The 17,256-nt window shown below is 36.3% G+C and overlaps 1 protein-coding gene across 1 annotated transcript in view; it reads right to left on the bottom strand.

The window, feature by feature from the left end:
• USH2A (usherin) overlaps positions 1–17,256 on the bottom strand; it is an 827,758-nt gene that overhangs the window by 577,002 nt on the left and 233,500 nt on the right. Inside the window, exons 16-17 of the mRNA XM_024239307.3 lie at positions 11,487–11,650; positions 1,413–1,571 (exon numbers count right to left, since the gene is read on the bottom strand). Coding sequence (XP_024095075.2) covers positions 1,413–1,571; positions 11,487–11,650 — 323 coding nt within the window. The remainder of the gene's footprint in view (positions 1–1,412; positions 1,572–11,486; positions 11,651–17,256) is intronic.

Here is a 17,256-nt window from a genome sequence, read left to right as displayed (position 1 = left end):
TGTCTTTAGGGAAACTGTATGTAAAACATCTGAGTAAATGTTTTTTAAAGACAATGAATTCTAATAATTTGATTTCTATAAGCTCCTTTAAAGTCTTCATAAAAGTTACAAAGGCAAAGATAGGCTTGATGGCTTGTTTATATCCGTCCTCTTTCAAAAGTTTATGTTGCTGTGTTCTATCTCTGCGGAAATAGCAATGTGTGTATTAAATTACACTATTTGCTTGAGTGTTAGCACTCCACTTCCAGATTTAATAGTTCTTTAACCTGAGAATTAAAAAACTTGAATTCATTATAATAGAAATATTTGATACATTTTCTATAATATTTACAATTAGAGAAAACTAGATCTATTTATTATGTCTTCCAGTATTTGTAAATTAAAATGGTATAATTCTCAGATTATTTTAATAACTGTATTGACTTTAAACCAGTGGTCCCCAACTTTTTTGGCCCCAGGGACTGGTTTCATAGAAAACAGTTTTTCCATGGACCTAGGATGGAAAGGAGAGGAGGGATGGTTTTGGCATGATTCAAGCGCATTATATTTATTATTAGATTCTCGTAAGGAGCGTGCAACCTAGATTCCTCGCGTGCACAGTTCACAATAGGGTTCCTGTTCCTATGAGAATCTCATGCCGCCACAGAACTGACAGGAGGCAGGGCTCAGGTGGTAATGTCGCCGGCCTGCTGCTCACCTCCTGCTGTGTGGCCCTGTTCCTAACAGGTCACGGACCAGTACTTGTCCACAGCCTGGGGATTGGGTACCCCTGCCTTAAACAATATGTCATGAACATTTTCCATTTATTGATATGTGAACTAAGATATCAGTTTATATGCTATCATAGCCTATAATTTATTTAACAATGTACCAGGATTCTGTTATGCCATATACTATAATTTACTGAAACATTGTTGAACATCTGAATCATTTTCAATATTTTGATATTACAAATAGGATAGGTATGGACATCTTGTGTGTCCACTTAATGACTATTCACTTGAGATAAACTTCCTAAAATAGGTTTGCTAAGTCAAATGTTATGTTAAAAGGAAAGATTTTTCATAGATTTTAACAAATTATTGTACATGAAAAGTTGTACTAATGAACTCACACAGACACCTCAGCAGTTTATAAAAGTTTCAGCTTCCCCACATTCCCATCAATTCTTGATGGGGTCATTTTTTTTCATCTTTGAGAATTTGATAAGCATTAGTATTTATCAGATAATAAGCATCTCATTTTTATTGTATTTCTTTGATTACTAGTGAAATTTGTAAATCTCTCTCTGTTTGAAACACTCTGTGCCAGACAGAGGAAACCACAACAGCATTTATCCTCAATGCCAAAGAACTTAACTAATGTGTCAATTCTCAGAATATTTATTTCTATTACCAAACCTTTAAACTCACTGTATGGGTATTGATCCTCTGTTGTGTAGATTTCAAAACCATCCCTGAGTAAACTGTAAGTAAGCCAGTGGGCATTTGGAGAATCAGGTGGACTCCAGGAGAGATTGATAGCAGAAGAACTTTGAACTTGTCCTCTGGGCGGAGGTTGCTGGAATGGAGCTAAATTACAATGAAGAGAGCATTTGTTAGCAAAGCAATCAATAAACAGAAAAGCAAACTGAAGTAAGATATCCAGCAAAGAGGTCTTTCTGATTCAGAATGGCTTTATCAAGAAGACATGTGGTTTACCAAGACATTAATAAACAAAGGGTTCATGAGTTCTCGAAAACAAAGCTTTTTATCTATAAGCATAAAAAAACTTTTTAGGTCAAAGCAGCTGGCATAAATATAGATGGGGGTAAAAAACCACAATAGTTTACATTAAGCATTTCTTTCTTTGCATTTTTTTTTTTGAGAAACCATCCAAGGATGCACAACATTTATTTTTTACATAGTTAATTTAAAAGTTGACATAAGTTCCATTGAAACTTGAAATTTAAGTACATAATCTTTGGGTTTTTGAGAGGAAGCTTTCCATTCCATTAAGCACAATTCTTTATCTTGCTTCAGAGAGCACAGTGTAAAAGAAAGAATAATATTTGGTGATATAAATAGTTATGGATGTTAAATAATCTAAATATTATCAAGAAACAATTTGAATATACTATATGAATATACCATCACCTGTTAGAGGTGTTTTTAAGATGTAATACGATTGCTTATCTGGCACATAAGAAATAAGAACATTCATCTAACTACTTAAGTGATGTTTTCTATAATATAAATATATACCATGAAAACATTGTGTTCTGTCACTGTAAATTTTTCTTAGTCTCCCTACTTTTGAGAGTGAGTTTTCTTTTTTCCCCCAGAATACACAAAGGTAAAGGAGAAAAACAACAGCTAAATCTTTTTAAGGACAATCAACCACCAGTTTATGTACTACTTTCCAGTTTAAACAAGATGCTCAATCCCCCATCCATTTAAAGAAGCACAACCTAATCAAACACACTGGTTAAATAAGATGTCAAGGGTACAGGTTGCTGTGTTACCTTCCTTTTAAACCATTCATCTTTTTGTTAAGAAATATATAAATATAATGTACAGAAAAGAATCCATCAAATAATTAATATTTTTATATGAAATATCTACAGTCACTAGAAGCCTCACTAAAAGAAAGCACACTCAAAAAAAGTAACTTGGGGAGAACTTAATAAAGGAACTACTTTCAAAAGGGTGGGCAAAAGAGATGGTGCAGTACTGTCAGGTATAGAACCGCAGAGCTCTTTTGCTATTTATGTCAGAGTTTCTCAAGCCAACCCTGAACCCTGGGTCTAATGATTCACTAGGAAGACTCAAGGACTCATCATATAGTCCTACTCATGGCTAAAATTTATTACAATGAAATGTTACTGAATTCATCAACAAAGGGAAAAGGCATATCAATGAAGTCCAGGGGAAACCAAGCACAAGCTTCCAAGAATTCTCTTCCAGTAGAGATAGAATGGGCCTAATTCCCCCAGCAATGCATTATAAAAACGTGTGTGATGTGTTGCTAATCAGGGAAGCTCCTTAGAAATTCAGTGCACAGCGTTTTTATTGGGGGCTGTTCCTATGAGCAGCCTCTATCTGGCATTTACCCAAATTTAAGACCCCCACAAGGAAAGCAGGTGTTAAGCATAAACCATACTTTGTACAAATGTTTAAGTGCAGTGGTCCTCTCTTATCAGTTCTGGGGATGGTGGGGATCCAGATGCCAGCCAAAGGCCAACTTTGTAAGCAGGTCTTTCTAAAAATAAGCAGTCAGTCTTGCTATGTTAACTCTTCTCTGCACACTATCTCTAGCTTAAATGGGGACAGAACTCAGGGACAGAAAGGACTGAATGAAGAGCATCACCTGACAGGAGCTATGACCACTCATGGAGGGATGCAGTTAGCTTGAGGTTGCTTCTACATGGACACAGAGAGTGGGGAATTAAATATTCTGACTTCCTTTTCCACCTGCCCTCCAGATGTTTGGTGGGTCCCTCCTAGCAGCTGAAATCAACTAACTGAAGGCCAGAGGGCAATGGAGGCTGCTGATGCAAACCGCATAGAATCTTGGAGGACAGAGCAAAGTGGAAAAGTAGGGAACAGTAAAGTGAAGTTATTCTGCAAACTAAGCAAAGACTTCCACCTCAGAGCTATTGCTAATTCACCAGGACCCATGAGTGATGAACTCTGTTTAACAGATATAATATATGAACTCTGTCTAAAAGATATAATATGATCAAATTATTACATTTTAAGACAGGATTTCAAGAGCACTTTGATATTTATACGCCACACACACACACGCAAACACACGCACACACGTTTTTGTCCATGGTTCCTGGCTCATAACTTCCATAGCCTTTGTTATTTCTTTGGTGACTAACACAGTAAGCCTATCTTTTGTTGAAGTATTGGTCTTTTATCCAAGGGTCCTGAAGCAGCTTCAGAACAATTTAAGAGTGATACAGGTGAAGGACAGTCTTTTGTTACAATATTGGGGAGCTTTAGGCTTCAGAAGTAGGCCTCAGAAAATAGGGTCTGTCTGTTCTGTTCTGCTTCTACCTGTTCCTTTTTCTCCCCAAGGCAGGCCAGAGAAACTAAAAATATACTCTAATGTTCCTCTACCTTTCTGTCTTACAGCCAGCCATAAGGAAATTCTCTGACCTACCTTGTCTGATTGTGGGTCATGAGACCCTCATTTTAGACGGGGTCCTGCCCCATGCCCTGGAGGAATGAATACTGCAGAGAGAGGCCAAGAAGACTCTGAATAGGCAGCCTTGCTGGGTTTCCCCACTCAGTCGATTAGTATGAAATCATACTCCTTTTTTTTTTTTTTTTTTAAATCACGTGTCTACAAAGTTGTCCATGTGTTGAAGGCCGAAAGAATGAGGGTCGTGATCAACTCAGTATACCACTGGAGGCTATATGAGTAAACAGCAAACTGTTCTCATGAAAGCAGGATGTTGGCAAGCTGACAAACTGTGTCTGCACCCAGAAGGAATGCTGAAGGCAGTCATGACCCAGGCACAAGTGTTTCTTGTGATTAGGCAAATCTGAAGCCTGTTAGTAATAATATGACCCTGTGATCCATCAAGCAGCTGACCAATCATTACCTCCTCCTCCCTGCTCTTTCTACCCAATAAATACGAAGGGCTGAAGAAGCTCAGGCAGCTGCCCTTGCTCACAAGAAGCAGGGACCCCTCTTTTTCTTCCCCATGTAACACTTCCTGTAAAATAGTTATTTTTGTTTTAAGTTTTCATTTCTGCTTTCATCCCCCTTCATTCATTCTTGTAATGACAGTCTCAAGTAGTAACAGTAGTAACTGTTGTAGTGATGGTCTCAAGTAGTAATTTTGGTAGTCTGCCACATCCATGCTTCAGTCATGCCTATCCAATGAAGTTGCTATAAAGGGTCGAGGCAGGTGGATCACGAAGTCAGGAGATCGAGACCATCCTGGCCAACATGGTGAAACCCCGTCTCTACTAAAAATACAAAAATTAGCCGGACATGGTGGCACACACCTGTAATCCCAGCTACTCGGCAGGCTGAGGCAGGAGAATCGCTTGAATGCGGGAGTCGGAGGTTGCAGTGAGCCAAGATCGCCACTGCATTCCAGCCTGGTGACAGAGCGAGACTCTGTCTCAAAAAAAAAAAAAAAAAAAAAAATGGGTGTTTGGGGTGGCGGGGGTGGTGGGGGTACAGGGAGAGCTCTAGGTAGTTTAACACGTGGAAGTTCCTAGAGGGTGCGACACCTAGAGAAGACATGGAAGCTCAGCTCCCCTTTCCGTGTGTCTTGTCCTATGCATTGCTTCATCTGTATCTTTGTAACATCCTGTATCATAAATCAGTAAAAATAAGTGCTTCCTGAGCTCTGTGAGCTGATCTGCTGAATTAATTGAACCCAAGGAGGGAGTCATAGGAGCCCCAATTTATAGCCAGTGGGTTACAAGCACAGGCAAAATAACCTGGAGCTTGTGATTGGTGTTAGAAGTTGGGGGCAGCCTTGGGGACTGAGCCCTCACCTGTGGAATCTGCCACTACTTCCAGGTATATAGCGCAAGAGTTGAACTGGATTGTAGGATATTAATGCTGCAGAATTGGTTGTTCACCAAAGTAGTCTATGTTGATGGTGGTGTGAAAACGGAGAAAAAGTTGTTTTATTCTACACAGCACTGAATGTAAAATATATAAAATTCCATGTATTATGAATAGGCTTCCTAAAGACAAAGTCTGATCCTAAGGCAGATAATATTTACATCATATGTTTTAAAATATTCAAACTAGATATATACTCACTGCTCTCCTTTTGTCTTTTTCTTCTTTGGAATTTGCATTGTTCTATTAACATTCCAACAGTCTATATGCCTATTTAGACGTAGGAAAAGAGTAGCAACAATCTCATAATGACACATGAGAAAAGAATTATTTCCGAATAGCACCTTACATTTTTGAATTCATGGATTTTCCATATTTGATATGGTCACTTTGATCGGTTGAACACTGACAATGCATTTGACCCTTTCAGTGGATTTTAATTTAGGGTTTTAAATCCTGTTGTTTCTTGGTGGAGCCACAAATATCATAAACTGCCTCATTTACGGCACTCTCAAAGAACCTTGCAATTCATGGTAATTTAACATTTTTTAGTGAATATTAGTGATTTCATCTAAAACTCTGCATGCTATCAGGAACACAACAGATTTCAGAGTTAGAGCAATCAAAACTGACCTTCAGATGATTTTCTAAGGCAGCAAAATGCTTTGGGGATGAATGAAAATGAAAGAGAGATAGATGTTTCACTCCCATGTCAAAGGGTGTAGAAAATGATTTGCATTACATGAAAATTTCCTTGGCAACAAAAGTTCTTCACACACAGAGGCTCTTTCCAAACATTTAAGCTGATTACTTGCTATGACCATGTCAACCACAATCTTGTCTGACTCCACAGCATAAATAAATAGTACCTCTTTGGTATTTAAGTTGAAATTTTCATAAGCCAGAAGGTTTAGACGACTTACCAACACTTTTGAGAATATTATTAAATCTTGAGCATGAGAGAACTTGAACTTTTATGTGCTTGAAGTAGAATTCCTAAAAAATGTTCACATATTCATTCATCAAAATTGCCAAGAATGGTCTTTGCATATGCCAGACTCTTTTCTATGGAATGAGAGTATAATATTGTGACTAGATCCATCTCTTTGGGAACCACGAGCTTGAATCTCCAGCTTTGGAACTTTGGTAGTTGTATGATTATAGTCAAATATTGATTGGACTCCCTGAACCTTTTCTCATTTATATTAAGAGAATGATAATGTCTCCCTGTCAGGGTTATTTTGAAGATAAGGGGTGTGTGTGTGTGTATGTGTGTATAAAGTAATTGTTCAATAAATATCACCTTTATTTCCTCTACCCTCCAGTGTGCTGGAAGGCATCCTTGATTCTTACATCCCAAGAATTATAAATGGCTTATTTGGCAATAAGTAATATATTTATTACCACAGATAATATATACTAATGGGAAAATTACTTCCATCTTAGTATCCTAATAGAAGAGTGATCACACACAGATCCTGCATGAAACTCATGAGACACTGGAGAGCACATGGCTAAGCACAAAAGGGACAGTGCATAGCAATAACATTGCATAATTATACTATAGGTTTCCTGGAAACACAGAAAACAGATAATGTACAAGTCTTCATCTCCTTGGTTAAATTTTTGATGCATTATAAGTGAAATTGCTTTCTTAATTTCTTTTTCAAATTGTTCATTGCTGGCTTATAGAAACACAGCTAATTTTGTGTGTTGATCTTGTAACATAGAACATTGCTGAATTTGTTTACTAGCTCTAGCAGCTTTCTTGTGAATTTGTTTGGATTTTCCACATATAGAATCATATCATCTGCAAGTAAAGAAAGTCAATTTTGTAATTTGGGAGACTTTTACTTACTTTTTCTTGATTACTTGCTCTGGCTAATATGTGGGCATTTTTATATTATGTCCAATCTTAGATCTCAGTCTTTCATTATTGAATATGATGTTAGCTATGGGGTCAACCACATTTTTGCATAGCTGCTTGGGTAATTCAATGGGGAAAGGATAGCAATTTCAACAAATGTTAATGGAACATTTGGATATCTATGTGTCAAAAAATAAAAATGAAAGAACTTAGATGCTTAACTCATACCATGTACAAAATTAATTCAAATTATTTCATGGATCTAAATGTAAATGTTTAATTGTAAAACTTTAAGAAAAAAATGGATAAATTTTTTTTACATTGAGTCAACCCAAAATTTCTTAAATAGGACACAAAAACATGACCCATAAAGGAAAAGCCTGGTAAATTGACTTCATGAAAAGTAAAAGCTTTTGCTCTTTAAAGTATACCGTTAAGAAAATGAGAAACAAATCCACAGAATGGGAGGACTATTTGCAAGTTGTATCCCAAATTATTAAGGAATTCTTTAACTCAGTAAGAGGACTGACAACTCAACTAAAACATGGGCGAAATATTTGACAGATACTTTGCCAAAAATCACATGAATGACAATACACATGAAAAGATGTTCAACATTAGTCACCAGGCAAAATGCAAACTAAAACCACAATGAGATACTACTACACACTCACTGAATGGCTATAATGAAATAGAGTCAATGCCAAATGTTGCTGAGACCATAGAGTAACTGGATCTCTTATAAATTGCTAATGTAAATGTAAAATGATACAGCCATGTTGGAAAATAATTTGGCAGTTTCTTAAGACATTAAAAATATGTTCAGTATACAAACCAGCCTTTTTATTCTCAGGATATAAAGAGATATAAAGATGCATGTCCACACAGAGACTTGTAACCGTATGTTCATGGATGCATTATTCATAATAGATGAATGCTGAAAACAATCTATGTATCAACTGATCAATGGATAAACAAAATATAGTATATTCATAAAATACTACTTAGCAATTAAAAGAATCTACTGAGACATGCAACAATATGACTGAACCTCAAAAACATTTTATTAAGAGAAAGAAGCTAGATACAAAAGCCTATACATTGTAAAAAGTCTAAATGTTGTATAATTTCATTTACATAAAACTCCTGGGAAAGGCAAAATTATCTCATCAAAGACCCTATAACTAGTTGTTTGGGGCTAGAGGTGGGAGTTGTGATTGAATGGAAATGAGCACTAAGAAACTTTTTTGAAATGACAGAAGTGTTCTACAATTGGATTATAGTAATGTTTGCACAAGTCTAAATTTACTAAAGTCCATCAAACCATATACTTAAAATTATTAAATATATAATATGTAAATTATACTTTAATAAAGCTGTTAATAAAAGGAGAGCTAGAAGAGACTCTCTGGCAAGGAGAGATGAAGAAAAAATGTGGATATAAAGATGAATACATAACAATGAGAATAGTGTCGAGAAGACAAACACTATTAAAAAATAAGTGGCTAATTGTATACGTGTGTGTATGTGTATAATTTTAGTTAAGTTCATAGAAGATTGAACTAGAATATCATTCACTAGGAAAGCATACAGAAAATAGGACTATTTAATTTATGTTAATTCTTGTTTTGCTCCCTATCAAGAAGAATGACTATCATTTTGAAAGCATGAAACCAATATTTAAAGGAAAGAAGTGAATCACCCAATAGGGAAATTTACTATAAGAAAAGGTCTAACTACTTTATTTTAATTCAATCCTCTTGCACTTTGGAAATTACATCCTAGGATTCCTATCCTGACAGCCGACTGGAAAAAAAAAATCACAGATGATATTACTAAATTATTGCTAGTGGCCCCTAGAAGATATAATGAGGGTTATAATCCTGCAGTTCCCAAACTGTATGGGGGGGTACCATGAGAAATTTTAATTTTAAATGAAACTATTTCTTGACATCTGTTGGATACAGAGACAAATACTAGCCAGAGGTAGTTCACTGTGTCAACAATAGATAGCACTACATTCCTTTCAATCTCATCATATCTTTGTGAAGCCAGTTGTTCTGGCTGGCTTCTGCTAGGATCAAACACAAGTACCATGTGAAAATCAAGCTGGAACAGGAGAGAAGGCTGGGACCCTTCATCCTCATCCCACCATTTACATTTTTCTGCTCCCCTCCTATTATCAGTGTCCGTCACTCTAGCTATGTTTTGACCTCCTTTGAAGGCAGGAATGTTGTCTGATTTGTTTCTAATAAATTGCCTCTGCTGATACTGAGCTTCTAACTTTACACAGTGTTTCGAAAATTTTGTTAAATAAAAACCTAAAACAGATGCAGCAACAACAAAAAGCAGTTGAAGAACTGTGCTTAGTATGATATATCATAATTTTAAAGACATAAAAAGCCAAAAGCAATATGTCCAGGGAAGAATCATTAGGAAAGCGAAAGTTTTTAAAAATTCTAACAAATCAGAAACACTTGGAAAGAATGTCTAGTTAATAAAATATAAAATTAAATGTCTACCACTACTAAGAATTGTAGGCTAGCTTTCCAGCGACATGACTATCCAGTTTCACCTGAGAAATAATTCCCAGACTATGTCTCAAATGCAAGAAGGAATAGATAGCAAAAAGTAGAGCAGGTGCCAATATTTTCACAAAATTAGTGGCAGAACCAATCAGAAATCACTAAGATTAGGTATTGTAATTCCATTATAAATGATGATCTACAACTCATATCCAAAAGGAATATGCTAGAATTTTTGTTGCGTACAAAGCAATCAATTGTATTGCTAATCAATAAATGACACATAGTAATTAAGTGGCCAATGGAGTCCAGATTTGTGTTTAGACTGTATTTATACATGAAAGGAATTATGACAGTTCTTTCCCAAAAGAAACATAAATACCTACAGTTTTACTTATGCTGAAATCCAGAGGGACTGATGAAATGCGGGATGCTGAAGAGAAACTACACAGGTACAAAATATGAATATGTCTTCTTAATCACTAGCTACATCCTGCTTTCCATTACCTCAAAATCTAGTACAGTTGTTGTGGAGTCCAATATCCCATTACTTATCTTTCTCCCTCCCCCCTTAAATGTAGATAGCAGAGTTCCAGGCATGCTGGTTTGTGATGATCTGTCATGACTTGTGGCGTTTCCTATCATTGTGACTCATGACAGTCTCAGGACACCCCAAGGAGAATATGCATAGCACAATATGTTGTAGAAGGCTCCTACCACATGTTCCCAGCAGGCATTTCTTAGGGATTCTGGAAAAGGTAAGGATGTATGATCTTGAAGTAAATATAGGAAAACGGTCAATATGTTATGAAATTGTAGAACTGCAGGTGACCTTGTGAGGTCAATTCAAGGAACTGGAAAGTGATGTTGAGAAGTCAAAAGATACTTACATGTAATCTTAGGCTTTAAGGAATTAAAAATATAAATGTGAGAGATATTTAAATGAGTGTAACTTAAATTAGAAAGAAACATCAATTATAGGATGAATAATATGCTGTGATGAATGATACTAATTATTACAATATCAATAAACAACTAATGGTATAATAGTGCCCATAAAATTTGGGGGATGGAAGAATATCAAACTTACAATAAACAAGAATTCACCCTTTATTTGTCAAAAAAAAAATAACTTACCTGGAAATGTCTTTGTGTGGGTGACCAACTATTTTGGTTTAACCAATACTGTCCTGATTTTACCATTGAAAGTCTTGTGTCCTGGGAAAACCCTTGGTCTGGGAAAACCTAGGACTTTAATAACCTCATTGTTGATTTCACTCCAAAAAACTATTGTAAATTTCCCACCATGAACATAATTATATTATCATTTCCATTGTCTAATCAAGGAAAAGCACACATATTTCACTCAGTGTATTTTTTTCCATCTCTTACCTACATTCTTCACATTGTACTAAGCCTTTCTGATGGGTTCTAAATGGAGAAAGAAAACAACGAGATGCAGTCCCCTGTATGATGCTGCTTCACACACCAGCACTGAGCCAGAGTTCACTTACTTTTGCTGCAACCCAATAGATTGTTGACATCCAAGTGGCTTGCACTGGGAACACAAGCATCGCACTTTGAGCCAGTGACAAATTGTTTACAGAAACACTGGCCTGTGACCAAGTGACAGGTTTCATTCAAGGCTCCTGAGAGATGACAATTACAAGGCTGACATCTGAAAACAAGGCAAATAAACCATCAAAGAGAATAGTGTTTTGATTAATAATTCATAGTATAAGTTACACCTACCAATAGCATTGTAGAGTAAGATGGTTTGTTTTAGCCAACATATTGAAAAGAATGCTTGAGCTAAACAAACAAAGAATCAACACAAAATAAAGGAAAATAGAAAAGATCTTTATAAAACTACTGTTCCTGGTAAAACCCGTATAAAGCTTTCTCTTTATAAACTAATTGCAAAAAAAGATATTATATTGCTTTTTTACATCCCACGATATATCTTATGGATTAGTTTGAATCCAGTTGTTCAGCTAAGAATACTGTAAATTTTGCTTTTACAAAAGCAGTGTTCCTGTCAGCTAAACATTTAGATTAGGTACCCATAAAATTATCTTTTCAAGTGACTATCCAATTGTGAAACAGAAAACCAGGGGTAAATCATTGCTCTCCCTGAAAATCTTAAAATTCTATAGTTAGTTCGATGAAGACTAAATTTCACTAAGAAAATTGCTTGAGGAAGACAGGCTCAAATATTGTTGATGCCTTAATATGGGTTATATTTCATTTTCTGTTTTATGAACTAAACTTATTTATCCACAATGGTTGGAGAATACAGCATTATTCTGATTTATGAAAAGATGTTAATGACATAACTATAGTAAGATAACTTTACAGCAACTTAAATTTCTTGGATCCAAAGTTGCCTGTAAAAATACCAGTAGTGGCATTTTGCCATGATAGAAACTAAAACTTGTTCCTTCACAGTGAATTATTCAAACATGTAGCCTATGCCAATGGCACTGATTAGGATAAGCAATGTTGGTGCCATGAGGTATTAGAGAAGCAAAACAGCACATGTAAGAAGACCACTCACCATTAAAAAGGTACTCTCCTCGTGGTACATTTAAAACAACATCAAATGGATTCACCTACATATTCTAATAAAGATGCTGAACGGATGGAGTTACTTTTCCCCACTGCAATTTTTACGGTGTGATCTCTTGGGTAATCATTCAACACCCTTAAAAAGGCTGATAAAAGCTAAGACTGCCAAATAAGCTGCAAGTTTGTTTTATGGACTAATATCCCCTTGGGAATAAATAAAGTACAGTTTTTATTGAAAACCACTGTACTGTAGTTTGCCCTTTTTATGGTCATGATAAAAGGACATTTTCCCCCTTCAAACAACTATATTAGGTCTTTTATCTACACACATTACATCAGAATTCCATTTCAAATAGATGTTTTGTTTAGGTTAAGTTTTAGAGCTGAAGAAAATTATGTATTATAATTAAAATGGAATTATAGATGCAAAAATACTTGATTTGCTCTTAATTTCTTTATAGGCTATTATGTAGAGTCTATTGTTTGTAGGCTTTTAATATAATATTAGTGAGCATAAACAATAAGAGAAAAGCTTCTCTCAATGTATGTGTGTGCGTGTGTATACATATATATATATATATGTATGTGTAACTGCACCACTCATGAATAAGTGTCTCTTGAGTATTTCAGTTTTTATTACCATTCACTCTTGAGACAATCACACTTATTTTACATACAGTACATTTAGAGTAATAGCTTCCAGTGTATAACATAATTCTGTTCCTTGATGTAGTTCTATTTTCTTCCAGCCAAAGCACGCAATGTTTTGAGCAATTAAATGTGTCTATTCTTGATTTTACAGTCTCTCATCCAAGCCATTGTTATAGTCAACTTATCTGACTTGTTATAATCACTTGACTTCAGTAAGAGAGAATTTTTCCTAAATGAAGTTCACAGGAGGAGACTTTTCTGAAAATTGTAGTCTGTTTTTACCCCAAAGGACACAGGGATAATTTTGTAATTAAGGATATAAGCAAAATGATTCCTTTAGATTTCTCAGCCACTCAAATATAATTTTAAACATTTCCAAGACTCTTTAGCAAATAAACTACAAATTTGATGTCATTTTATAAGTTATCCCTCCTCAAGAGTACCTCCTAAATGAAATATATTTCACATTTATTAAAACAAAATTACACATAATAAAGGAAAAGACATTTTAAGCTTAGAAAGAGAAACACCAAACTAAGATGAACTGCAATATTGATTTTGCCAGGATAAATGGTTTTTGTAATATTAATATAAAGAAACCTTTATTACACCGACTCTCTTGGTACAGCCAGAGCTTCTCCCACAATCTGTTTAAAATCTTCATTTTTCATCCTTATGGGAAAACCTCACTTGCTAAATGGATTTCATAAAGAGTAATCTGTCAAGATTTATATAGATAAACAATTTGTGATGTTTATTGACCAGTTCATTATGGTAAACAAAACAGGAGTAAAGCATCACTAATCTCTGCCAGCACTTTGCTATGATAGTTCTCTTTGGACCCTTACATAACTCAGTATTTGCTGGTTACAATGGGAAAGAAGTTGGCCTCTGTCTCCTACATCACAAATTTCATATACTTTCCTTTCTTAGGAGTTTCTTCCAGTTGTGGAAACAGTGAGAGAAACTGTTATCCTAATTATTACTGTTGAAGAAACCTAACTATTAATGAAAGGAATATGTTTCAGTAATGCACATCATTGTCAGAAAATTCATCATCTGAGGGAGAACTGCTGTAGGAGGCCCAGAGATATATCCCAAGATATATAGGTCAATTTATTGACATTTCTCTTTGTACACCCCTCCTCTCTCTGGGGCCTCAGCTCATGGGTACTATCAAATTGATTTAAATATTGATTTACATAAATAACATTCATTGAGGGCCAGCTATGTTCCAGGACTGGAATAAACATCAAGGATGTAGAGATGAATCATATAGAATTGCCCCGGTCCTCAAGGAACTCGCAATCTCGTATGCAAGAAAAAATGGAAACAGCATTAATAAAGATGTATCCAGACTCTAAAGGTCCAGAAAAGGGGCAGCTTAACCAGTCTGGTAGCAGAAGAAGGGATGGGAAGGGTAATTTTAAGTAGAAGTCTTGGAGGAGATGCTTGGGCTGAACATTAAAAGATGAGTAGAAATAAGCCAGGGAAGTCGGGGAGGGGCAAAAATAGAGAAAAAAAGAAAAAGCAGAAGAGGGTATGAAATTGCAAGCAGCTCAGTACTCTTGGATGTAAATTCATAATGGGAAATGGTGATAGATAAACCTGGAAAGGTGAGCAGAAGTAAGATAATGCTACCTTGGGGCAGTGTCAAGGAGCAATGGAAATGAGCAGGATAGACCTGAGAAATGTTAAGTAAAATTGGTAGAATGGGATGCCGAATTGAAAAGAGAAGGGAGGATAGGTATAAAGTTACTCCCAGTCTTCTAACTTGCTAATGGGGATGATGAGGACGTCATTCAACATAAAGAACCAAGGAGAAAGAGATCTCCAATTGCCAAGGGATTTTAGATAAGGATTATTAATAAAAGGGAAAGAGACTTCAAGGCAAATTGGAGAAATTCGGCAGAGTTTTTTTGTTTGTTTGTTTTTGTTTTAGTTTTTTTCCATCAGTCCCTAACACAAAGGCTAGCACACAGTAAGGATTCAGTACATATTGTCGGATACAGGAATTAATAGTGAATAAAGCACCAGGGAAGCTTTAGACTTAGGATAGGACACCGGAGATTAATCCAAACATGGTTTGTAGCTCTAATAACAAGTTAGCTCTTTTGAGCCCCTTTTTATTGGCTTAACTCTGTCCCCCTGGCTAACCTCACTCCCAGGGAATGGACAGTTTTCTTTAAGAGCTGGTCTCTGTTCAGATTCTCTTAAACCAGTGTTCTCAGTTCACAGAATTCGGTGAGTGCTACAGTGCCCTCTAGAGGAGTTTGGTTTTCCCCGATTAACAGTGGAGCTGTGGTTTCATTGAGCTTCTTAGTTTCCCTTTAGTTACAGCCTACTAACAGCATCTGAATTCTCTTGCAGATGGAATCAGAATTATAGGAGAGGGATTTGAGGCTTGGGCATCCACGTTGTGTGAACTGAAAGCCATATTCACATGGCTTATTGAACAAGGAAATACGAATGCCTCATCTGAAAGGGAGAAGTTAACAGTGTGCAAACCCACCCTCTTTGGTGAATTTCCCAGGCACAAATATAGAAACTCAGAAAAGCTGGACCAGGGGCAGTGACTCCCTTGCATCCATGCAATAGTGACAGCTAAGTCCAGGCAGCTTGCTTAGCAAGGTTCTGATCTGAGAACACCGTCTCTTTCTCCTTTGTTGACACTCCACATATTTATGCAAATAACTAAATAACTTTCAGATATGATAGCAGAATCAAATTTTTAAAGTGCTCACAGATAGAAGAGAGATTTCACTTATTCCCTATGGTCTCAGAAGGCATAAATAAGACTAGGCAAGAAAGTCAAAAGACTGCAACGTTTTGGTTAATATAAATAATATATTTCTATTAGTTGCAGAAATACAGCTGTTTGAAATAAACATCAGCTACTTCGTGAGATAGTGAGCTCCTTTTAGTTCCATGTTTTGGAGCAGAAGCTGAATGGCCATTCACCAGTTATTCCGAAAAGGTGATTTACGCAGAGAAATGTATAGGGTGGAGTTTAACCAAAATTACTTTTAAGGTTCTTTCCCAGTCTATAAAGTTATGATTCTATTATGCTTAGTGAGACTAAGTAATTTGCCCAAGGTGACAGTAAATCTAGTTACAAGGTCAGCAATCTTTATCTATAAAGGATGAGATAGTAAATATTTTAGGCTTTGCAGGCCATATGAGTTCTATTGTAACTCAACTCTGCTGCTGTAGCAGGAAAGCAACCGCAGAAAACATGTAAAGAATTAACATTGTTGTGCTCCAATAAAACTCTATTTACATAAACATGTGGCTGACCCCCAGGCTATAGATTGCTGAACTCTGGTAGAGCAGGTCATATTATGCCCACTCCAACAATATCCAAGTTCTAATCCTCCAAACTTGTGAATGTTACCTTACTTGGTAAAAGGAATTTTGCAGATGTGGTTAAGGATTTTGAGATGGGGAGATTATCCTGGATAATCCAAGAATGCCCAATGTAATCTAGGGTCCTTATAAAGGAAGGCAGGAGGGTAAGAGTCAGAGAGAAAACATGTAAGGACATAAGCAGAGGTCCAAGGAAACACTGCTCTGCTGGCTTTGAAAATGAAGGAAGGAGCCATGAGCTAAAGAATGTACGATGGGTGCGGTGGCTCACGCCTGTAATCCCAGCACTTTGGGAGGCCAAGGCGGGCAGATCACCTGAGGTTGGGAGTTTGAAACCAGCCTGACCAACATGGAGAAACCCTGTCTCTATTAAAAATACAAAATTAGCTGGGGGTTGTGCTGCATGCTTGTAATCACAGCTACTCGGGAGGCTGAGGCAGGAGAATCATTTGAACCCAGGACGTGGAGGTTGCAGTGAGCCGAGATCGTACCATTGCACTCCAGCCTGGGCAACAAGAGCAAAACTCCATCTCAAAACAAAAAACAAAAAACAAAAAACAAAAAACAAAAAAAAGAATGTAGGTGGCCTCTAAAAGCTGGGAAAATCAAGGAATTTTTTTTTTTTTCCCTAGAATCTCCAGAAGAAACACAGGCCTGATTTTAGCCTAGTAAAACTCATTTAGAGCCTCTGATTTCCAG

The sequence above is a fragment of the Pongo abelii genome, chromosome 1, assembly GCF_028885655.2.
Source record: "Pongo abelii isolate AG06213 chromosome 1, NHGRI_mPonAbe1-v2.0_pri, whole genome shotgun sequence".
NCBI lineage: Eukaryota > Metazoa > Chordata > Mammalia > Primates > Hominidae > Pongo > Pongo abelii.
Note: the sequence above shows the minus strand (reverse complement) of the source record. Positions and strands in the feature narration are given on the sequence as shown.